The 25,137-nt window shown below is 40.2% G+C and overlaps 1 protein-coding gene and 1 long non-coding RNA gene across 3 annotated transcripts in view; one reads left to right on the top strand and one right to left on the bottom strand.

Annotated features, from left to right (window-relative positions):
- The window catches only part of LOC148352219 (uncharacterized), a 120,243-nt gene that overhangs the window by 47,263 nt on the left and 47,843 nt on the right, over positions 1-25,137 (top strand). The gene's annotated exons all lie outside the window — the stretch shown is intronic.
- On the bottom strand, positions 19,222-24,490 carry LOC148352222 (gap junction delta-2 protein). Its single transcript, XM_088354305.1, has 2 exons — positions 24,106-24,490; positions 19,222-22,166 (listed from the first exon to the last, which is right to left on the bottom strand). Exons 1-2 carry the CDS (start codon positions 24,174-24,176, stop codon positions 21,275-21,277), a joined length of 963 nt encoding a protein of 320 aa, XP_088210431.1. The 5' UTR covers positions 24,177-24,490; the 3' UTR covers positions 19,222-21,274.

Raw genomic sequence — 25,137 nt, 5'->3', positions numbered from 1 at the left:
ATTTATTAAGGCTGTTTGACCTCAGTTGGGCATTGTTAACACATACTTAATAGAGAAACGTAATTAATCAATTAACAATAATTGTAAACGTTTTAAATACACCTTAAACTATGCACCCTAACTTTCAATAGTAAAGGTATTTTTCAGTAATGACGTAGTGTAGCCTATCTTGCAATTTTCATGGTTACGTTTTTTTCTTTAAAAAATGGTATTAAAATGAAGTTTGTAGTCAAGCTATTTTTGAACCCTTTTTTGCTTTTTATTAGAAAGGGGGTTCAATTACAAACAATGTACATAAAACTAGAAAATGTCGTCGGAAATTGTTAAAGTTGGGGCTGGGCTGTGAGGTGTTGCGTCTACTCTTTGGCATGTTGTTTTTAGTAAGTAGTTGTTAGCATCTATTCATTAGCATGTAGAGGTTAGCATGAAGTTGTTATCATCTTCTTGTTAGGATTCAGTTGTTAGCATATAGTCGTTAGTATCTACTCTTTAGTGTGTGGTCGTTAGCATCTATTCTTCAAAATGTAGTCTTTAGCATGTATTGTCGCGACCAGCACACAGGGTAGACCCAATCGCGTAACGTTTTCCCACAATTTTATTGAAAGAAAGAGGAAGGGCGGCGCCCACGGTCCGATGCTCGCTGGACGCGGGAAGCAAGTCGCTCTTGCAATCGGAGTCAGGGTCGAAAAAGCTAGCCTTGTATAAACAGAGGTTCGCAGACGGACTGACAACAGGGGATTGACAGGACTGGGTTTAAATAGGGACAGGGAGCCAATCAGAACCCGCAGAGGTTGGTGCCAAATGAGCGGGCACAAGTGATTCACATCGGTAATCATGACATGTAGTTGTTAGCATCCAAACAAATAATGAGATACCTTTAGGGAAGGTCTGAAATCACAGCTACAGTAATAACAATGTCCCAACTCACTGCTTCAGTGCATACAGCACTCTTGGCAGCTGAGTTGGCTTGGCTATACCAGCCCCAACTTATAATTTAGTATTAAAAATTCATTATTAATAAACGGTAAAAATTATTGTTGAGGAAAGGCATTTTTGTAGCCTGGCTAGTTAGCTTGGATTTCTCTTTTTGTTTCCCTGTAACCTTTATTCAAAATGTGTCGTCAGTGGATTTTGTCTTTTGACTTTTGTTGCTGACACACTTAGCATGAACTCGTGTGTCATCTCGTTCCTGGCGCACATATTTTTTTCTATTTCGGAGCTCCCACCTCTGGCTGTCTTTGCGATTTCCTGCCAAGCAAGCACTCCCTGTCACCCCTTTTTTGTTGCCCCTAAAAAAACAAAACAAAACTGTGAGACCCCTCCTTGACAACCCCACGTCCCAGTTTGGCCCCTGGAGTGACGGCAAATGTGCTGATATACGAGCTTGTTGTTTGACGTGACTGAGATGTGGGGACGTTCGGAAGTCCATCAAAAGAGGGACTGAATTTTAGTGGACGGGAATGCCGACCTCAGCTCGTCCCCTCTGGTTCTCATTCGTGAAGTCACCCTCACAAATATTTTTTAAAGGCTCATAAGTTTAGAAATTTGCAATTATACGACATCACTTGAAGACGCTGACATGTTTGGGCACCATCTTGCCACTACAGAGCCCGTTATAAGGTTTTACAAACGTACCGTAAAATTCGGACTAAAGAGCACACCTGATTATAAGCCGCACCTAATACATTTGAAAGGAAAACCCATTTGTACATACATAAGCCGCACCTGATTATAAGCCACACCTTGTACATTTGAAAGGAAACCCATTTTGTACATATATAATCCGCACCAGACTATAAGCCGCATGTACCCACATTGAAACATGAAATATTTACAAAAAAAGACACAGAGCTTTAATAATCTACGGTACCTCAACCCTTTAACGTTCCGACAGTGAGCTGACGGACTTTTGATAATGTCATGATTACTTATGCGGGGCACCTGAGTCTGCTCCGTTGGCGCCAACAGCCACGGACGCTGATTGGCTGCTCATCGCTTTTTAAACCCCCGCCTTCCTGTCAACGTTTGTCAGATCGTCTGCAAACCTTAGCTACACGCAAGGCCAGCTCTTTTGACTCCTGACCCTATCCTGCCCTGTTTTCCGTCCTATTCCCGTTGCCGACCTCTTTTCTGAACCCGTTTACGTTTTTTGCTCCTCCGTCCCTGCCATCGACCTGTTTTGTCTCGCTCTCGTCATATCCCTCGCTCGACACGGAAGTGCCACTTTCTCGTTTCCAGCGATCTGCTACCCGTGACCGACGATCACCGGATCGTGGGTGAGAGCCCTTTCCTCCTTCTATAAAAAGCGGAGTAAAACGAACGCAATTGGGTCCTGTCTCCGTTCCTGGACCATGACAGATTAAGAAATATGTGTCTGTACGATGTCACCAGTCACTGAAACATGTCATGCCACATATCATTGGAAAGCTTTAATGCTTGGGATTCGAGATATGATACTCATCAGGGTCTGTTTAAGCAGGTTTTTTCATTCTTGTCCCGTCGCCAAAATGTATCGAGAATACATAATTAGGTTTCGGGATTTTCCCAGCTGGTATCCGTTGTAAATTATTTCAAATTTTTACTTTAAGATGAGCATTTATAACTCATCAATTCTCTGCTTCAACGACGCCCAGTAGTAAACTTTTACACACTATCATTCCAAGATGACCATTGACAGCTCCATTCTAAGTGGTAATTTTTTACGCACTGTCACTTTATAAAAGCAGAATGGGTGCTTCTCAGCGTTTAGCCAACTTGTTTGTTGTTTGTCTGTTAAACCAATGACAAACTTGATGCTAATCTCGAAGCAGCACGCCCTATTTTGTTTTTCAATACAGATATAAAAAAAAAAAACTGGAGATCAGCCTCAGTTTCGCCTCCATTTAGATAAATTATGCATTCTTTAGCTGACGCCAAACCTTCACAGGATTTATCTCGCACGCTGGTAGTAAACACTGCATGATTTATCAAAGATTGGATGAAGCCGGGAGCCGGTTGTCACGGCGACCGAGGCGGCGGTGAGGTCATATTTTGCCAAGGCGCCGCCAGTGAAGTCGCGTCTCGTTTTGGCCTCCTTTAGGTGTCGTTTGTTTCCCGGATGATGTCATGTTGGGAAATTCGGGGCCGAGATTTCACACTTGATTGCGATGGGAGGATAATAGGACGTGAGCTCACTTCCACTCTGCGAAAAATCCAAACTTGGGAAAATTTGCTCTTTTTGGTCTGATATTCTAACTTATTTTTAGTGCAATAAAATAAAGACGATTTAAACCAAAGAAAATCATTTCATCTAACAGATGGGCCTTTTGATTATGTTAAATATTTTTTCTAATCTATCCATCCATCCATCCATCCATTATCATCCGCTTATCTGGGGTCCGGTCGCGGGAGCAACAGCGTTAAAAGGGAAGCCCAGACGTCCCTATCCCCAGCCACTTCCTCCAGCTCATCCGACGGGATCCCGAGGCGTTCCCAGGCCAGCCTAGAGACATCGTCTCTCCAGCGTGTCCTGGGTCGCCCCCGGGGTCTCCTGCCGGTGGGACATGCCCGGTACACTTCCCGGGGGAGGCGTCCAGGAGGCTCCTTATCTGATGCCCGAGCCACCTCAACCGGCTCCTTTCAATGCGGAGGAGCAGTGGCTTTTCTAATCTAGAAAATGTATATACCATCCATCCATCCATCCATCCATTATCTGCACTGCTTATCCTCAGTAGGGTCGCGGGGGTGCTGGAGCCCATCCCAGCTATCTCCGGGCAGTGGGCAGGGGACACCCTGAACTGGTTGCCAGCCCATCGCAGGGCACACAGAGACAGACAATTCACTCGCTTATTCACACCTAGGGACAATTTGGACTGGTCAACCAACCTGACATGCATGTTCTTGGAATGTGGGAGGAAACTGGAGTGCCCGGAGGAAACCCACGCAAGCACAGGGAGAACATGCAAACTCTGCACAGGAAGGCTGGTAGCTGGATTTGAACCCATGACCTCAGAACTGTGCCACGCACGCGCTAACCACTGCTCTGCCGTGCTGCCGTATATACCATACATTATATTTTTTATGTTTTCTTCTCTAACCACTAAGATGCATGCTACGGCTAGTTGCTAACTGCTATCGTTATTGTTAGCTACTCATGCTCCGTCCTCCAGTGTAACTACATTTCCACATGCAAGCAAATGTCGCTGAATTGAGTGATTCCCACATCTTTCACTTTCTTCTCCTCTGTTTCTTTATCTAGGCACTCATGTTAGCCACTTGGCGGCAGACTATGGCTTGTCTACTGCAGTGTTTACCAAACTTTTTATAGCCAAGGCAGACTGTATTTTATGAAAAGTTCTTAAGGAACGCCATCTGTTGAAATTGTTTGATGAATATTTAATTTTAAATTTATTTTTAAAGCTTAATCCGAGAAAGTTTTTCTTATCATTTGTGGTCGCACTGTGGCTCATGAAGTAATACAAGGTAATACTTTTGGTTAATAATTTTGCTATAATATGGGATTCTATTGGATTTTTTCGAGTTTTACTAAAATTTTATCTTTTTCCGGAAAATAACAATACATGAAATTAGCAAAAACTTGTCAGTTTTTTTCTTTAAAGTAAAATAATAATTACAATTGTATGCTATATTCTTTACCTAATGCCATTTAGTTTATTATTGTTTGGCGGGCAACCTCAAATGGTGTCATAAACCAAAAAAAGTGATCTGATATGTGTCCCTGTACTACCTCCTGAGCAGGGTTGGGTAGGGTTACTTTAACTTGATTACTTTCAATTACTTTTGGATTACTCCCATACCAAATATTTAGCATATTTAGCACTAAATATGAATAAAATTATGACTCATAACACGTGGTAAGCGTTCTCTCCTGGCTTTGATCTCTTTGATCTTCGGCAAAACGAACATAAAATGCGACGGAAACAAAATGAAAATAAATCCAAACAGCTTTTTGCCGTTCCATGTATTCCGTTACTCCCCAAGCCTGCACAAAATTTAATAATTGTATTCATATTTAGTTTCTTTTGTCTTTTATTAGCATATTTGGTATTGGAGTAATCCATAAGTAATTGAAAGTAATCCAGTTAAAGTAACCCTACCCAACCCTCCTCCTGAGCAGGTAATTAGGATACAAAAATAAATAAATGTAATGTGTTCCAAATAACTGATATGGATAAACGTTACACTTACCTGTAGCTTGTGGGGGAAAAAAACAATAGCAATTCCCTAGCAACAGCATGGTTCTCTAAAATGCTTATGAAGTCAAAGTCATGCTGGAGTGATCTGAGTTAACCTGGATCTGAGGTTTTTCCACCCCCTTGGGGTTCCTTGAAAGGAAGAACGGGTGCAGTCCGTCGACAAGCACCGGCTGGGGTTCTGCTGTGGTTCTGCCGCGGGGCAGAACTTCAGGCCAAAGCTGCTCACTCGCTTGAGTCATGTGAGCCCAAATTTGTGTTTGGAGGGAGAACAGCTTGTTTCCAGTTGTGCCTCCTCGGGCCATGTGAGCGCATCCAAATCTGTTCTCTGTTTTTACAACTTTTTATATTCGGGGTTGGTATGGGTGTTTAAAATGCTTGAATTTTAATAAAAGTGCTTACATTTTGTGTGAGGTGCTTGTAAATGCTTGAAATTGTTGCTATGTTTCTCGGAAGCCTGACTCAATGGATTGCACATTAAATGAAGATGTATATTAGTGCATTGAACATATAGAACTTATACACATATAAAAATTAAGGTAGCAGTTTCTCGTGGTAAATTGTATTCAAAAGAACTTCCTGCAACTGAGAATGTACGCTAAATATTACCATCAAATTTACCCAAAACCTATATAAGGAGAGATTTTCAGTGTCTCAAATAACACCCGGGGCGTGCATCTTTTACTTTCGGGCGTACAAAACGTCTCCGCCCGGGTGGCCGACAACCTTTTCAAGAAAGAAAATGTTTTTTTTTTTTTTTTTTTTTTTTAAATCAAAAGTTCGCTTTATTCTGATTTTGAAATCTTCGTTTGGTTTGGAACTTTCGGAATTTCGGTTCGTTTGGCAATTTGCATACCCGGCAGACAATAAGAAGCCTGCATCGAATAACTTCACGATTCCGTACTTTCCAGAGCGTTATAAGGTCGTGCATTTGCATATAGACGCACAGAGAAAACAAGAAAAATGGAGAAGTGGTTAGGAATCAAGCCAAAATCTCAGCCCCGGGAGAAATATTCAAAAGAAGCTAACAAAATTGATGACGCTTCAAAACGTACAAGCCCTGTCTATTTTGGTCAGTGTTGGGAATAGATAATGCTGTAGTACATAACGTAATAGATTCAGTAACAAGGTAATGTAACTAATTCTTTTTTCTGCCATTAAAAAAGCCATTATCCTCACTTAGGGTCACAAACGGTGCGTTGCCCTCGGCGGTGTGTCATCTTTGGCACACCTGACACTGTTTCCAGCGGCGCAGTTTTCCACTCTTCTTCGAGTTGTTTTTAAATCACGTGTATCAGATTATATGGTTATTCAAAATAGCGACGACCATATAGTTGGATAGTGATTACGAATAGAGTTTTTACTAATGCCCCAAAAGAGAAAAGGCAAATGAGGACTCGTGTCGCTGGGTTGGATGTGAACGAACGGAGCCGTAACCAATCAATAGCTGGTTCCTTCTGATACGTCTTTTTTCTCTTGTGATTGGTCAATATGCATTTTTAGGGGATTCTGCGTTGTTGACTTAAAATTCGTTGAGCATGAAAAAGGTTACAATTGTTTTGTATCTTTCTTGTAAATTTATAATCATTTTAATTATATCAGTGTTAATGTGTTTATGCAAAAGTGTAAAGTATTATTATTTTCTCTTCTTTTATCTCTTTTTTCTTGAGCTGGTCTGTGGGTTGAGTTTGACTGTTCTCACCATCCTTCGCCTCTGCTTATCTGAGATTTTTCTTGGCCTGCCACTCCGGGCCTTAACTAGAACTGTGCCTGTGTTCTTCCATTTACTCACTATGTTCCTCATAGTGGAAACTGACAACTGAAATCCCTGAGCTAGCTTTTTGTATCCTTCCCCTAAACCATGATGTTGAACAATCTTGGTTTTCAGGTCATTTGACTGTTGTTCTTAGGCTACCATGTTTCCATTCTTCAGAGAAGATGCAAAAAGGAGAACAACTTGCAACTGGTCCCCTTAAATACCCTTTCCCATGATTGGCTAAAGTATTATTATTTTCTCTTCTTTTATCTATTTTTTCCTTTGGTTATTGTATTTTTTTAATAGAGTAATTCAGTTACTAACTCACTTAGTTTTTGGAAGAAGTAGTGAGTAACTGTATCTAATTACTTTTTGAAGTAATGTGCCCAACACTGATTGTAACACGTTTTTTCGGCCATAATTTGGCCATGAGAACTGCGTACGGATCATGTCTATTATAGATTGAAACAAATGGAAAAAAAACACCCCTTTTTGTACCTTTTTTCCAATACTTACTCTCTTTTCGACTGTTTAGCCATTCAAAATGCAGAACACAATGCATGATAAAAATCAATGAAGCGGTAATTGTTAATTGTTAATCAGGTTAATAGTGGGGTTGATTGTGAGGGGTTACTGTATATATGCTATATATTCTATGCATATGGCAGTGGGTTTTTTTTCCCGAAGTTGCGCAGTGACCCGGTTAGAGTGCCGTGACTCAAACAGCCGACTGCGATGTCGTCTTGTCCGCTGCATCTAATTAACGACGAATGACTTTGTGCGATGACCTCAGCCCAACGGCTCATTGGGTCAACGTTGCGTCACGTTTTTCTTGCCGTGCTTCGATATGAAACAGGACCAACGCTGTCCTGTCAACGAGCGTCGAAGTCTCATATATCTTTAGTTGGCGAAGAAGGATGGAGTCAAAAGGGATGAATTCAGAACGGGATAACTGCAGAGTAACTTGTGATTTGATTTCAAATGAATTATATCTTTATCTATCTCTATCTATCTATCTAGACATCTATCTATCTCTATCTAGACATCTAGACTTCTAGACATCCAGACATTTATCTATCTAGACATCTATCTATATAGACATCTAGACATCTATCAATATATATAGACATCTAGACATCTATCTATCTAGACATATATCTATCTGTCTACCTACCTACGTACCTACCTACCTATGTCATATCCCTCAAGAGGGGTGACCAACAGCAAGACAAACACGTATACAAAAACAAGGAAAGGGAAAAAGTAGCAAAAAACACAAAAAATTGACCATGGGCAACCCGAATGCCCAAACACCCAAACAAGTTAGGCACCTCGGCATCCAAGTCGATCATGCTTTCGTCCCTCCAGATGAAACGGGACACCAGAAAGCGGCCATGTCACTCGGGTCAGGGTGACACAACACACTCTTCTGTTCAACAGCAGGGCCCGACAGCTTTTGCTGGTTTACCCCTGCTGCATCATACAGGTGCCCTACCCATCCCTTAGAACGCGTCCAAACATCCCACTATCCTTTCACAACACCTCTCCACTCATTCCTATCACCAACAAGAGCTCTAGCTTCCACTAGATTTAGACCTCTTTCCTGCACCATCCATCCACGTCAATCGCGCCCTTCCTCTTGGTCTCCTTCCATTGACTTCTGCTCTGTAGATCCTGTTCAACACTCGCTCCTCATCCATCCTCTCCATGTGTCCAAATGAATTCAATTCTAGTAAACACTTGGATGTGCAATTTGAGGTATTGCTAAAAACGAATCCATATATCAATCACACGGTCTGTTTATCCGTCCATTCTCTTCTCTGTATATAGAATAGAATAGAATAGAATATACCTTTATTGTCATTGCTACAAATGGGCTAACATATTGTGACAACGAAATTGGGCATGACACTCCAGTTTTACACATTCATAGTGAGGTATGAGCAAGAAGATAAAGGAACAGAGAAGATAATGTTATAAGACAAGGGGGATAAGGCTATAGTTATAATTTACATGGTATTTACACAAGAAATGTCGGCATGTGGGATGTTACATACAGGGTTGTCGTGATAACGTTGGTATCGTAACGGTTGTGCAATATTGCATTTGGTGCAAAGTCATCATAGTGCAAAAATAGTCAGCATATGCATTGGTGCAAACATAGACATCATAGTGCAGAAACAGGAAATGGTCAGACATTGTGCAATTTGAGCATTAAACGTAGTGCAGTCGGCATGTGCAAGAACAAGACATGAGTAACATTATATTCGTATGAGGTAGTGTTGGCATGAGTTTTCAGTTTTTTGTTTTTTTTTTGTGCGGTGTCTGTTTGAGCAGTGAACAAGCATAGTGCAGACAGCATGTACGTGAGTACCATTTACATACGTGTGAGGTAGTTTTTTGCAACAGTTTTCAGTTTTTTGTGCGGTGTCTGTTTAGGGTGGTAATGGCTGTGGGGAAGAAACTGTCTCTGAGTCTGTTCGTTTTTGCTTTGTGTGACCTGTAGCGCTTGCCGGAAGGCAGCAGGTCGAAGAGATGGTGGCCGGGGTGAGAAAAGTCCTTGATGATGTTTCCTGCTCTGCTAAGGTAGCGAGAGCAGGCAATGTCCTCCAGACTGGGCAGAGAGCAGCCGACGATTCTCTGGGCTGTTTTGATGATCCTCTGGAGCTTTTTCCTGTCTGCTGCTGTGCACCCAGCATACCACACCGTGATGCAGTATGTTAGGATCCATCCTTCTTTCAGTCCATCCATCCGTCAAACGCGTCTTGCCGTCTCGAATCGAAACGTGAGAAGATGCGAGGGTCGAGGACGAGATTCCTCACTCTCATTAACGCCTCTATCGAGAATATGTCTGAGCTCATGTTAACGGACAACATTTGTCCTTGCCAGGCCCCTTGGCCGCATGCCTTGTACACGTTGCAAGGTACGTGTTACTGACAGGCGTGTGGCCAAAGAGCTTGGCAAGCACCGTTAATGAGGGTAAAAAAGGGGGAGGAGCAACTATGAGCGGGCATGTGTTGTTTGTGTTTTGCCTATAACCTCATCTGTGTTTTGGATATAGAACAGTTGATGATTTGCAAATGCAAATTTTATTTTAACACTGGAGGACTACCAAGGGGCTTGGGGGAACTTTGCATTGAAGGCAACTGTGTAGATTCCATTTCAGGGTTAGACAGAAAATGATTTTGTACAAAACAACAGCTCATTCATCTTGATTGGAAAAAAATGAAAATAATATTTGAACCTTGGACCACAATGCTTCTTAAATTGCTGCTGAATTGTAGACTTAGTCACAAAATGAATGCCAGATGCTGCCAGATGATTTGGATTTAAGGCCCAAAATAAATGAATAAATACATGCGTTTAAAAAAAAAAGTCATCGGTGGTGAAGGAGGACAAAAGATTTTTTTTCAACTTTTTTAAAGATTTTTTTTAGAGAAAACAATTGAAAAAGAACATCTTTTTTATTTTTGAATCATGAGGAATGCAATATCACTATAGCTGTCCATGCACAGGGTCTTTGTTTTCTATAAATATATATATACACACATATACAGCAGATGTTTATTGTAAATGTCACACTATAAGGCGCACCTGATTATAAGCCGCTCTGGACTATAAGCCGCATGTGCCCACATTGAAACATGATAATTACAAAGAAAGACGGTACACATAATGAGTTTTAATAATATACAGTACCTTAACCCCTTAACGTTCCGCCGTGCCACGTATCATTGGAAAGCTTCAACTCTTGGGATTCAAGATATGATACCCATCACTGAAACATCTGGATCAGTCTAAAACAAGATTCCCTATCTCAAGAGGCGTGACCGACAGCAAGACAAACACATAAAATAACAAATAAAAGAAAAAGGGGAAAAAAATAGCAACAAAAAGACACACAACATTTTTTGGACCATGGCCAACCCAAATGCCCAAACACCCAAACAAGTTAGGCACCTCGGCACCCAAGTCGGTCATGCTTTCGTCCCTCCAGATGAAACGGGACACAAGAGAGGCGGCCATGTCACTCGGGTCAGGGTGACACACCACACACTTTGTTCAACAACTTTCACTGGTTTAGCCCTCCCGCATCATACAGGTGCCCTGCCCATCCCTTAGAAGGCGTCCAAACATCCCACTATACTTTTACAACACCTCTCCACTCATTCCTATCACCAACAACAAGATACCCCAAAACTAAAAACAACTCACCATTACGTCACCTGGCCGTCATTAACATATTTGAATGTCCGCGAAAATGGCTTCGTTACATCAAGGACAATCCGCAGAATCCAACCGTGTAAAATATTTACTCCAAAGCACACGATAACGCCGACAGATAAAGTTACCAAGTTACATTAAACTTACGTCCTCCTCGACACGTATATTCCACCTGTCACACTCTTACCATTCCTGCTTGGGTACCCCTAGTGGTCATTAGAAAAAAATCATCACCGGCCGCTGCGTTGCATAAGCCGCAGGGTTGAAAGTTAGGGAAAAAAGTTGTGGCTTTTCCGTGAATTGCATCTAAGAAAATGCAATAGGATAGATAGATAGATACTTTATTTTATCCCTGTAGGGAAATTCTCACTTCCAGCAGTATCCTTGTGTTGAAAAATAAAACAATAAAATAAAGATATAGAATACAAAAATACCCAATATAACGTGTTGATATGGAGTATTTAAATAGTGCTACGTAAAATACACACTGTAATAAAATAGGGTAATATGCAAATGTAGGGGTGGGGTTTAATATGGGCTTTTACTCCCCCGGGTGGAGTTGAAGAGCCTCATGGCATGAGGAGAGCCTCATGGCATGAGGAGAGCCTCATGGCATCTCAATCATTTCTAAGATCTTCTTTCATAACATGAACCTCTATTTTTTTCTTCTCCCATGGACATATCAAATGAGTGAAACGCTTTCGAATTTGAATCTCTATTGTTAAACATTATCACCCATATTATACATTGCAGCATCTTAAAATAGCCATAATCTGAAAAGCTTTCGCTGAAAGAAAAGGTGAAAAAAAACTAGAGAGAGATGAAGCAGATACAAAAGCCCGGGATAAAAAAATGAAATCATTGGCTCGGTAGCAGCCTTTGGAAAGGTATCGGGTTCAAACAGAGTCCAAAGGTAAAGCGCTGGGAGATAGATTAGAAACACAGACAATGAGTCCAAACCACCCCCCCCCTCCATTACCCCCCTTCCCATGGTGTAATCTTACAATTCCCCTGGGATTTATTGAAGAAAAAAAATTGCCATTGTCAATGAGGTGCTATTTCATTTCACTTCCTGGATTTATTGGTTTTCTTTTCCAAGCGCTTGTACAGAATATTGCTCACGATATTCATTTTTTTCCTCCGTTTTTATCTTTCCCAACGTCTGATTAAGACCCGCCATCCTTATTGAGCGGGTAATGGCTCGGAACGGAAACATTCATCAGGAACAATGGAATAGTGTCTTGTTTCTATTAGCGGGCGAACGGGGGTTCGGGTTCGAGGGGGCGCTAAAATAAAAGAAAGCCGTTGGAATGAACTATCACCTCTGCGGGGGGAAATGAGCGCCGTTACAAGGAGGAAATTGATTCACTTTGTTTATTGCTCGCAAACCAATTGAAGCGATCTAATAAGAGGAAGGACAAAAGGGGGAAATGTGATGAGGTGAAGGTGTTCATTAGATATGTCATTATATTTTATTCTCTTTTTTTTTTTCAAATGTTTCCTTTGAAAAATTGGTTCATTTATTCTCTTTTTGATATTTGACACCCGCAGAGGAGATTGCATAGGATGCCAGTTTGGTAATATGACTATTATACCTCACTACTGTTGGTTATTTTGACTACTATGCACTGGGCCCCAGTCCTGTGGAATGTTGTTCCCCCTGGGATTCAATCTGCAACCTCAGTGGAACTGTTTAAACCTAGACTTAAAACACCCTTCTATTCTATAGCATAAGAATAACTTATATCTTATGTTGACAATATCAGTGTATTATTTGCCCTCATGTCGGTTTTAGATCAGGGGATGGTGTCATAATAGTCTGTGGTTTGCAATAATCTGTGCAGCCCTTTGAGACTCCTTGTGATTAAGGGCGTCACAAATAAACATGACTTGACTTGAGGTTTTTGAGTTTTCCCTTGCCCTCATGTAGGTTTTAGATCAGGGGATGGTGTCATAATAGTCTGTGGTTTGCAATAATCTGTGGTCTGTGCAGCCCTTTGAGACTCTTTGTGATTAAGGGCCAAACAAATAAACATGCCTTGACTTGAGGTTTTTGAGTTTTTCCTTGCCCTCATGTAGGTTTTAGATCAGGGGATGGTGAAATAATAGTCTGTGGTTTGCAATAGTCTTTGATCTGTGCAGTCCTTTCAGACTCTTTGTGATTAAGGGCCAAACAAATAAACATGACTTTATTGACTTGAGGTTTTTGAGTTTTCCCTTGCCCTCTAGTTAGTTTTAGATCAGGGGATGGTGTTATAATAGTCTATGGTTTGCAATAATCTGTGCAGCCTTTTGAGACTCCTTGTGATTAATTGCGTCACAAATAAACATGACTTGACTTGATTTGAGGTTTTTGAGTTTTTCCTTGCCCTCATGTAGGTTTTAGATCAGGGGATGGTGTAATAATAGTCTGTGGTTTGCAATAATCTGTGGTCTGTGCAGCCCTTTAAGACTCTTTGTGATTAAGGGCCAAACAAATAAACATGACTGTATTGACTTGAGGTTTTTGAGTTTTCCCTTGCCCTCTAGTTAGTTTTAGATCAGGGGATGGTGTCATAATAGTCTGTGGTTTGCAATAATCTGTGCAGCCCTTTGAGACTCCTTGTGATTAAGGGCATCACCAATAAACATGACTTGACTTGAGGTTTTTGAGTTTTCCCTTGCCCTCTTGTAGGTTTTAGATCAGGGGATGCTGTAATAATAGTCTGTGGTTTGCAATAATCTGTGCAGCCCTTTGAGACTCCTTATGATTAAGGGCGTCACAAATAAACATGACTTGATTTGACTTGAGGTTTTTGAGTTTTCCCTTCCCCTTATGTAGGTTTTAGATCAGGGGATGGTGTAATAATAGTCTGTGGTTTGCAATAATCTGTGGTCTGTGCAGCCCTACGAGACTCTTTGTGATTAAGGGCGTCACAAATAAACATGACTTGACATTATATCATTTTCACAATTGGCCAATTATGTTGCTGTTCTTTGATAACCACACCCTTTAGGGTACATCTTTTTTTTGTAACCTATGAGATTTATTAAGAAGAAAAGGCTGAGGGGAGGGCTTCTAGCATAGGTTGGAATTTCTTATCAGAGGTTTGGGCTCTTTTCCTGATCACCAGTTCAAAATGCATTGGTGTCTTCTCTTTATTTAGAGTATCTGTTCTTCTAACTACAATGCTTTTAAAGGTCATTATTTAAAAGGGAATATGCAAAAATAGATTAAAAATGATGTTGGCAAGCTGTTTGGATTGATTTTCATTTTGTTTCTGTCGCATTTGATGTTAGTTTTGCCGGAGATCAAAGCCAGGTGAGAAAGCTTACCACGTGTTGTGAGTCATCATTTGATTCATATTTAGTTTCTTTTGTCTTTTATTAGCATATTTGGTATTGGAGTCATCCAAAAGTCATTGAAAGTAATCCAGTTAAAGTAACCCTACCCAACCCTGCACATAAGTAGCCGCAATACTGATCAATGCCATTGCTTATACATAAACAAAGTTAACGGCACCATGTAAAATTGACAAATCAGGATTAACAAGTGGGAAATGTAATAAGGTGCTTAGGTGTTTATTACATATATATTTTTATTCATTTGAAAAAAATGTGTCTATGAAACATTGATTACATAGGTAACAATCCTGAAAAAGGTCATTCGGTAAACGGAAATATGCAAAAAGAAAGTGAAGAAAAATGAAGGGTAGCATCTAAATTGGAAAAAAAAGTTAAAATAAGGGAATTGTGAAGAGGTGAAGGTGTTTATTTTTTACAATTGTGTATATTTATTTAATTGTTTACTCAAATGGAAAACTCGTGGTCATTAGCTAAAAGGAAATAACCCAAAAATAAACCACACCATATAAAATGGACGGAATAGTAAAAAAACGCAGGGGGATTGTGGAAAAAGTTAAGGTTTTTGTCTTTATGGATTTATCGACGCACTAATACTTAAAGGAAAGAGGCATAAATAAGGTGACAATTTTATCAGTTTGCGTTAATGGTGTCCTCATCCAGGTGTTGACTAGCAAAGAGTGCTTTTGAAAATCCGCGTAAAATCCGCTAATCTTCCTAATCCTTCAGGCGGGGTCACATTTAATCAAAACCAAAAAAATAGGTGCAAAATTAATCTTCTGTCAGGTAGAAAGGTACAACAGTCTCTCAGTCTTAGCTAGTAATATTTGCTCCCATTCCCTAGAACATTTCTATATCACTGTTTTTTTTTCATTATTGTAGGGTAAGAATATGAGTACTATTATTATCATTATAAAACGCACCTTAAAGGTTAAGATTTTTATTATTACTAGTATTGTTATTATTGAAATATTGGTTTTGTCATTACTATTATAATGGATATTTAATAAGGTGATAGTGTGATTGTCATAATTACTGTTATCAGAATTATATTGTTATTAAAAATTTAATGTTCTCATCATAAAAAATATATGATATATGTAAATTATAATACAATATATTGCATTGATATTGTACACGTCCTCTTATTTAAAAAATAGTATTGATATTACTTCTATTGCTCTTGTAAAAGTATAATTATTATTATTATTGTTATAAGTATTCTTACTGAAAACATACAATATTATTTCTATTGTTATTTACTCTTGTTATTGTTATATACTGAGATTCCATCTGCAACCTTAGTGGAAATGTTTAAATCTAAGCTTAAAACACACTTCTATTCTATATCATATGAATAACCTTTATTATATGTTGACAATATCTGTGTATTATTTGTTATTGCAACATCCATTTTAGCCTGGTCATCCATTTTGGCCATGGGCAGTCCCTTCTCAGTTTCTTCATTTCCTCATGTTGAGGTTTTTGAGTTTTCCCTTGCCCTCATGTCGGTTTTAGATCAGGGGATGGTGTCATAATAGTCTGTGGTTTGCAATAATCTGTGGTCTCTGCAGCCCTTTGAGACTACTTGTGATTAAGGGCGTCACAAATAAATATAACTTGACTTGATGTTTTTGAGTTTTCCCTTGCCCTCATGTAGGTTCTATATTAGGGGATGGTGTCATAATAGTCTGTGGTTTGCAATAATCTGTGGTCCGTGCAGCCTTTTGAGACTCCTTGTGATTAAGGGCAATACAAATAAACATGACTTATTTAGAAAAATGTTGTTTTAAAAAATGATACAAAAAATGATGGGAACTTTATTGTACCAATCTTTTTATTACTGTTACTGTTTAAAAATATATATTATTAATATTATTGTCATTATAAACTCTAATCTTATTATAGAATATGATTATTAATAATGTTGATATTATAAGAATATTAGTATTATTATAAAAGAGTATTCTTACTGTAAACATATTATTACTATTATTGCTATCAGTATCATTCTAAAAAAATATTCTTATGTATAAATCATTTACAAACACAACCAGTATAAATTAAAACTTTACTTTTGTTATTTTTAGAATATTATTTGTTATTATTATAAAATTATTTTTATTTTTGAAAAATGTAGTATGATTACCGTTGTCATAAATTAAAAAGTTGGGTAGTTCAAGGTGTCCCCTGCCCACTGCCCAAAGATAGCTGGGATGGGCTCCAGCACCCCCGCGACCCTACTGAGGATAATGGGGGGGTGTTTGTAAATAATATTAGCATTATTAATAGTATTATTTTAAAATATTATTATTATATTCTTATAAAATGAAATCACAATAAGATAGAATAAATAAAAATATTTTTACTATACATTTTTTAAAAATTATTTTTTACTTTAGAAAATAACAATAGTATAACTATTATTGATATCTCAAACATCGTGTTAAATATTCCAAAATGATGCAAAGAACAGTTTTGAATCCGGCGACTGGGGACATTGAAATTGATGCTGTAGGGCGAGCAGGCGTCACCGAGGGAGGGGGGCCACATCCATCACCATAAATGCTGACTTGTACAAGGGGTCGCTGAGAGCAAATCTATTCATGAAAATATAGATTTGCATCCGCTTGGATTGGCTTGCTGCACCCATAAGCCATTTTCACGTGCCCGTCACTACAAAATGATGACCCCCGCCATCCCCAACTTGCTAAATCCCCTTTTTTGTGAGTGGTAGATGGAAATAAGGTTCGTACGGTGAACATTGAGGATTAGGAAGGTCCCCAGATGCGGGGACACGTCCCGTTTTGGCACCGTAGTGCTGCTTTAATCTTTAATCAACGTGGCAAAACGACACGTCTGAAGGTGGAATGTGTGGAAAAATATTGGAAAACAAATATTTTCTCCCCTTTGATATCCACGAATTTCTTTTTATTCAAACCATAAAATACTCCTATGCAGTATTTTTGTAAGGAAAAAATAAGCTTCGAAACGGGCATGAATGTATGGATGATTAGTATGTGTACAAGTATTGCTGTACTGCAGTCGAAACACATTTATCGTACAGAACTCTTATTAAATGTTTTCTACCAGTGTAAATTGTGCATTTGTTTTTTTTACCGTTGATGCAGCTAATGGATTTTTTTTTTTGGGCTTTTGTATTATGAGTGTACACTCCAGAATATTGTTTTATTATACATTGCGCCTTCCAATTGTTGGATCATATCTTTGGGCAAAGTAGAATATCATGATCCATCAATTTATTTTTTGCACGGCATATCCTCTCTAGGATCACGGGACATAAAAGTGAAAAAATATAAATACCTAATCAGACACTAAGTGATACATGTGTTGCTATTGTTGTCAAGTAGTTATAATTATTCCTTAAATGGCAAAAATCATTTATTGTAAGGGAATGTAAAAAAAAAATCATGGAATTAAACATTGTAAAAAAATGAATAAATACTATAATAAATATCAATATTTAAAATAGCAAATATATTTAAAGGAATTGGGAACTAATATATCTGGGGCCACATGATAGAATGGGGGCCGGACTCGTAGATTCAAGCGTAAATAACAAAGGAAAGGAGGCAGAGAAAAATGGACAAAGAAAGAAAGGGGGGGAAGAAAGATAAAGAAGTAATTAAAGAAATACACAAAAGAGGGAAAGAAAGCGAGGAGAGAGAAAAAGGAAGATAAAACAGAAGAGAATGAGAGAGAAAAGCAAAAGAGAGAAATAGAAAACACTGAGAGGATGAGATAACAGTGAGAAAAAAAGATACAGAAACAGTTAGGCAAAAAGAGAAAAGAGAATGAGAGAGACAGAAACAGCGAGAGAGAAAGAGAAAAAACAAGAAAAGAAAGAGAAAAGAAAGAGATACAGGGAGAGAGAGAAAATGAGAGACAAGAGAACAAGTGAAAGAGAAGAGATCGACAGAGAGAGAGAGATAAAAAAGATAGAGGGTGATTATGGGAGGACTAGAAGAAATGAAGAGAAAAGAGAGAAGGGCAAAATAGAGAATGAGGGAACAGAGCAACAGAGAAAAAACAGAGGAAGGTAGAGAGAGTGGAAAAAAGAGAAAGGAAATAAGAGGGACTGAGAAAGTTAGATAAAGAGGAGAGAGAGAGAGACTGAGAGAAAGAGATAGAGGAAGAGAGAAAATAGAGAGAGAAAAAGAAAGATCGACAAAGAAAGAAAGAACAACCGATACAGTGTCTTTGGGAGTGGTGACTGGCATTGGCATTATCAAGTGTACATATTGAAAACTGCAGCTCCTTTTTATTTTGCGCTTCTCTCAGCGTTGTGGGGCCATATTAAATATGTCGCGAAGCCCGATCTGGCCCACAGGCCCCCTGTTCGACACTAGTGCTCTAGTAAAACTAAAAAACATAGCTGAATTAAGACAAATGCTCCTTCCTTACTTGTCTTAGTACTTGCTGCCGTTTTGGTTAGCAACTAGGTTCAACATCTACCGATTCCAAAAGCAAATGACTGGATCGAAGACCCTGCCCCTTTGATTTCTATTGAAATTGGCAAACCCGGGTTCCTAATGTTGTGTCCTCTGCACGGACTATCGCATCATTGCGGCAGCGCCCGTGCAAAAGGAAAGGTGTGTCCCGCAGTCGAGTGGGCGGCGCTACAGACACTGCACCAAGGCCACACATTTACACAACTCACACAAAAATGCGCCTCACACACTCGTCATAAATCCCACTTTTTATTGACTCGTCATTCCTTATTTGAATTTTTTTTTTTTTGGTTACATTTCAAAAAACAACCGTAGCACCAGAGCATTTTTTTCGTTTTTATTTTAAATAGAAAAAAAAAACAATTTGTGCTGTGTTTTTTATCATATTCGTTTTTGGACAATTAGAAAAAAAATGGGAGCTATTCAGATGCATTTTTCTATCCATTGAATATTCATTTTCCCAAAAGAAAAGCTGAGGAAATAGGTGAATATTTCATTTTTATATTCTATATATATTCTGTAGATATATATGTATACATTTATATCATGTCTATATACAAGTATGGCACTTGATTACACGTAAAGAAAGAAATAATGCCAAAAAAATCCGTGGGTGCTTTGGTGTGTCCTCAAAAATAAATAGATAAATAAAAAGTCACAGACGTTAGCGTATAAGAAAGCAACGTAGTTTGTTTTAAGGTCAATTGGTGTGACACAGGCAACAAAAAAAATGGATATATTTATTATTAACTATACGGATATGAGTATATGAATGTCCTTTTTGTTCTATTTATCTATGTGTAGATGAGAGAAGAAGAAAAAGTACATTTTTGGATCAAGCTTTTCGGATGTCTACCTCACATTATTAGGTACCTCAATATGTTTCCCTCGAGAAATTGTAGTGCCGTAGTTGGTTATGTACCTAATGAAGCGTCCAATCAAAGTGCAATCAATGAGTAATCCAAAATTCATGGAATGAGAGGGAGAGGTACAAGTCAGTCTTTTGGGTTGAGGGGTTCATATATAAGCTGCTGGATTCTGTCCTTTGAGTCGAATAGAAGTGTCAGTGCAAGGAATGAATAATCCGAAATTCACGGAAAGCGAGAGGGGGAGGTACGATTCTGTTGTTTTGGTTGTCAGAGGACGGTCGGAGGGGGAGATTCACATGTAAACCGAGTAGCTGGACTGCTGTGGTCAGGTCAAATTGAAGTTTCAGTGCAATGAAATACCAAATTTTCGGAGGAATTCAGGGGGAGGTATGAGTCTGAGTCCTTAAGGAGCCGGAAAGGCTCTGGTTTTAGATCTATAGCAAGTAGCTGGACAGCATTTTATTCTATGTGTAGCCAAGTCAAATTGAAGCTTCAGTGCAATAATTGAGGAATGCCTAATTCAATGAGATGGAGGGGGAGGTACGAGTTTCTGTGTTTGTGAGGGCATGGTTTCAGACCTAAGCCAAATTGCTGGACTTAGTCTTTTGTGTGGTCATGTCAAATTAATGCTTCGTAATCAGAATTAATGTGAGGAGAAGGGGAGGTACAAGTCAGTCTTTTGGGTGTTGGTTCCTGTAATAAACTGAGTTCAAGTTGAATTGAAGTTTCACTGCAATGAATAAGTAATCCAAGATTTATGGAAAGAAAGGGGGAGGTTCGAGTCAGGGTCTGGGTGTCTGGGGGACCGTGGTTGACCTCTTTTCCAAAAAGGTCACATTATTAGGTATATAGAAAGCCTGGTTCTAAGGCTAGTCGCTAGATCCTGTGTCAAATTGCAAGTAATCCAGAATTAACGGAAAGAGGGGGAGGTACGAGTCAGATTCTTTTACAGGGGGTGGGTAATAGTTTCTGACATAAGACGAAGCGCAAGACTGTGTCCTGTTTGTGGTCAAGTTAAAATGTCTGTAATCCAGAATTGATGGAAATAGGGCGGGGTACGGGTCAGAGTGGGGGCGATGGCCTTGGTTTCAGGCGTATGAAGAGTCACTGGAATTCTCAAGTCCAATTGTGAGTAATCCAAAATTCACAGAGAGGGGGAGGTACAAGTTTTTTTTGGGGGGGAGGCTCATAGTTTCAGATGGGAGCCTAGTTGCAGTACTTCTCCTGTGTGTGGTAAAGTCCAATTGCGAGTAATCCAAAAAATTGACGCAACGAGAGGGGGAGGTACAAGTCTCAGGTCCTTTTGGGGGGAAATCTGTGGTTTCAGACATAGGCTGAATTGCTGGACTGGGTCAAATTATGAATAATCCCAAATTCACAGAAAGGGGGAGGTACGAGTCAAGAGTCTCGGTATGGATTTCAGACATAAGCCGAGTCGCTGGACTGGGTGCGCCCGAAATTGGGCACGCTCATACGCGGCAAGTCCTTGTTCCGGATCTCGTAGACGGACTTCCTCCGGGCCTGCACCCCCCTGACCGCCGTCTTGATCTTTCGCCAGCCCAGATGGTTGAGCTCGGCCAGGTTGAGCACCACGCAAAAACCGCTGACGGCGAACATAAAAACCAGGAAGACGGTTTTCTCGGTGGGTCTCGACACGTAGCACTCCACGTCTTTGATGCACGGGTAGCGGTCGCACTCGTAGACGGAGGGCACGTTGAAGCCGTACAGGAAATACTGGCCCACCAGGAACCCGATCTCCAGGGCGTTGCGGAAGACCACCTGGATGATGTAGAAGCGCGAGATGCCCTCCTGCCGCCTCATTTTGGACTTTGTAGTCCTGGCGGCCGCCGAGTGGGCCGTCTCCTTGCTCTCCAGGGAGTCCGGCTCCGGCTCCTTGGTGGAGTTGTCACTGTTTTGCAGCATGACGCCGTTGACCACCGTGTTTTTGATCTTCTTGGACGAGTCTTCCCCACCTCCTCCGCTTCCTCCCCCGCCGATGCCGCTTCTTTTCAGCAAGGAGTCGGGTTCTTTATCCAGCGTCAGGTAGACGGTGGAGTACCGGCGCTCTTTCTGCTTGGCCGACTGGTGCACGGAGTAGGTGATGAAGCAGAGGCTGGGGGTGCAGACCATGATGATCTGGAAGACCCAGTATCGGATGTGGGAAATGGGAAAGGCTTTGTCGTAGCAGGCCTGGTTGCAACCCGGTTGTAGCGTGTTACAGACAAACATGGTCTGCTCGTCGTCGTACACCGTCTCGCCCACGATGGCCACGATCAGGATCCGGAAGATCACCACCACCGTCAGCAGGATCCTTTTTCGATAAAGGGAAAAGACAAAGTGCAAACAAGTCAACTCGTTTCAAAGGGGGACCCGGACCAGGAAGGCGGGGACACTGAGGGAGCTGTCCGGTGCTGAAATGCTCACCGGGCTTACCTCTATGGTGGACCGATCATCCCGTATGTAGAAATAAATGTACAAATGAACAAATACCTGGAAATGTATGCCAAATGAACAATCAAACATAAACCACAAAATACCTACATTAAAAATGCATTTTAGTAATGTATTCATGTATTTAGGTATTTTTTTGTCATGTAATTTTTTACAACAAAATATTTTAATAGAGGCGGGGCCAACTGGCAAAGGTTTTCACCCATTGGTTGATTAGTTGTGGAAGAAACTGCTGTTTTTTTCAGTGGATCGGTGTACTCTTCCATCAACCAGTAGGTGGAAAGCTCAGCCAGTTTGCCCCGCCCCCTCATTTGAATAACATTTTGTTGTGACAAAATACACGACTAAATACATCACGAAATACACAACAAAATACACGGGAAAATGAATACCGTGGTAAATAAATGGCAAAATAAATGACTAAATATTCAACATAATACACACAAAAACGACAAATTTAACACAAAAGACAAAAACATTTTTGACAAAATACACAACAGAATACATGGGAAAATTAACAAAATAAATTAATTGCATAAAAAATGACTAAATACATAATACGCAACCAAATACACAAAAAGTCAAATTACACAACAAATATATAAGAAAATACACAACAAAATACTTAAAACAATAAATAAGTAAATGACAAATAACAACATACTTGACAAATTACACAACATACTGCATTACAAAATAAATGACTAATACACAAGATACACAATAAAATACTTGGCGGAATACTGAAATAAATAAATATCAAAATACATGACAGAATAAATACCGAAATAAATGACAAAAAAAATCACAAATTCATTAAAGACTACACGACTAAATACATGACAAAATAAATACTAAAATAAATAATGGCAAATTACACGAAAAAATCCATGATGAAATCAATGAATGGCAAAATTCATGACGAAATAAATGACAAAATATACTAGAAAATACAAAACATTATACACGACAGAATGAATACTGGAATTCATAAATGACAAAATGCACTACAAAATACACAACAAAATAGAGAATAGATACTGAAAGAAATGACAATATGAATCACAAATTGCATATATATATATAATATAGGGGCAGCACGGTGGCACAGTGGTTAGCGCGTGTGCGGCACAGTTCTGAGGTCATGGGTTCAAATCCAGCTACCAACCTTCCTGTGCGGAGTTTGCAGGTTCTCCCCGTGCTTGCGTGGGTTTCCTCCGGGCACTCCGGTTTCCTCCCACATTCCAAAAACATGCATGTCAGGTTAATTGACCGATCCAAATTGTCCCTAGGTATGAATGAGCGCACGAATTGTCTCTCCCTGTGTGCCCTGCGACTGGCTGGCAACCAGTTCCGGGTGTCCCCTTCCCACTGCCCGGGATGGGCTCCAGCACCCCCGCGACCCTACTGAGGATAAGCGGTACGGATAATGGATGGATGGATATATATATATATATATATATATATATATATATGAATAGATTCCATTTATGTCATATGTTTAGCTATTACTGAATGTATTGATATGTTCATTTATTTATATAGCATCAATTTGTACCTGTTTATTCATACATTTATCTCCACATAAGCAAGGATCAGTCCACCATATACCTTTACCTTGATTAAACACCCACAATACAAACACCAAAAAAGGAAAAAAAGAGGGATTGGGTGGGGTGGGGTGTTCACAGACTGCACAAGACAGAAGCTGTGTTAAGAGGGGGGGCCGTGGACCATGCTCAAGACGATCCTGGAGGCTGCTGCGTCCCTTTCTTGTCCTTTTTTCCTTCTCGCCTTACCTTCCTATCATAGTCGAGTGCTGCTGGACAGCAGCCTCCAGGAGCCTCTCTAGTATAGTCCATTCCCCCATTTCTGAGCATCCGGAGGAGCAGGAGGGGGCACAACTGGTGGTGGTGGGGGGTCCTCAAGTCTACCCCAAAAAAGAAAAATCAAAAATATATTTTTCTCCGCTGTTCTATTCCCCCCCGAGAAAGAATCCAATCTCGGAGCGCATCCCGCCGAGCTGAGCGTCTCTTTGTTCGGCCGCCGCCGCCGCCACGTTGCCCCCCGTCATGTGGTGGGGGTTCTGGGGGTGATCAAGATAAAGGGCGGGGGTGACTGGTAAGCCCTCCGAGGTGCCGGATCCTCACATCAGGTGTCGGCGGCGGACTAGCGTAGAATGTCGTCGCCGGCGTTAATCCGCCCTTAAGTAGTGCCCCCGCCACCTCCTCTTCCTCGCTCCTCCTCTTCGTCCTTGCGCTAGCTAGCGCACACACTCGCCGGCTTCTGCTTTCCGAGTAATTCGCTTCACGTGGACGTAGGATTGGATTTAGTTTACATTCAATTCATGCTAAAGGGTAGATGTTGTTACCGATATGATGCATGATGGGGTTGTGTTATTTTGTTAATGCTTTATATTAAGTCTATCTATCTATCTATCTACCTTGGTCATATCCCTCAAGAGGGGTGACCGACAGCAAGACAAACACATACAATAACAAATAAAATAAAAGGGAAAAGAAAAAGCAAAAAACACACAAAAAATTTGGGACCATGGCCAACCCAAATGCCCAAAACCCAAACAAGTTAAGTACTTCGACACCTAAGTTGGTCATGCTTTCGTCCCTCCACATGAAACGGGACACGAGAAAGCGGCCATGTCACTCAGGTCAGGGTGACACATCACACTCTTTGTTCAACAGCAGGGCCTGAAAGCTTTCACTGGTTTACCCCTGCCGCATCATACAAGTGCCCTGTCCTCCCCTTAGAACCCGTCCACACATCCCACTATCCTTTTACAACACCTCTCCAAAATTATTTTAACATATTAA

The sequence above is a fragment of the Urocampus carinirostris genome, chromosome 15 (assembly GCF_059441175.1).
Source record: "Urocampus carinirostris isolate Australia breed hairy pipefish chromosome 15, RoL_Ucar_1.0, whole genome shotgun sequence".
Lineage (NCBI taxonomy): Eukaryota > Metazoa > Chordata > Actinopteri > Syngnathiformes > Syngnathidae > Urocampus > Urocampus carinirostris.
Note: the sequence above shows the minus strand (reverse complement) of the source record. Positions and strands in the feature narration are given on the sequence as shown.

What these genes read in the sequence shown, in the direction of transcription:
- LOC148352222 (XM_088354305.1), bottom strand. Translation starts at nt 24,176, where the DNA reads ATGGGGGAATGGACTATACTAGAGAGGCTCCTGGAGGCTGCTGTCCAG. An exon ending in CACTCGACTATGATAGGAAG is followed by an intron (nt 22,167 to 24,105) that starts GTAAGGCGAGAA and finishes TTATCGAAAAAG; the next exon opens with GATCCTGCTGACGGTGGTGG.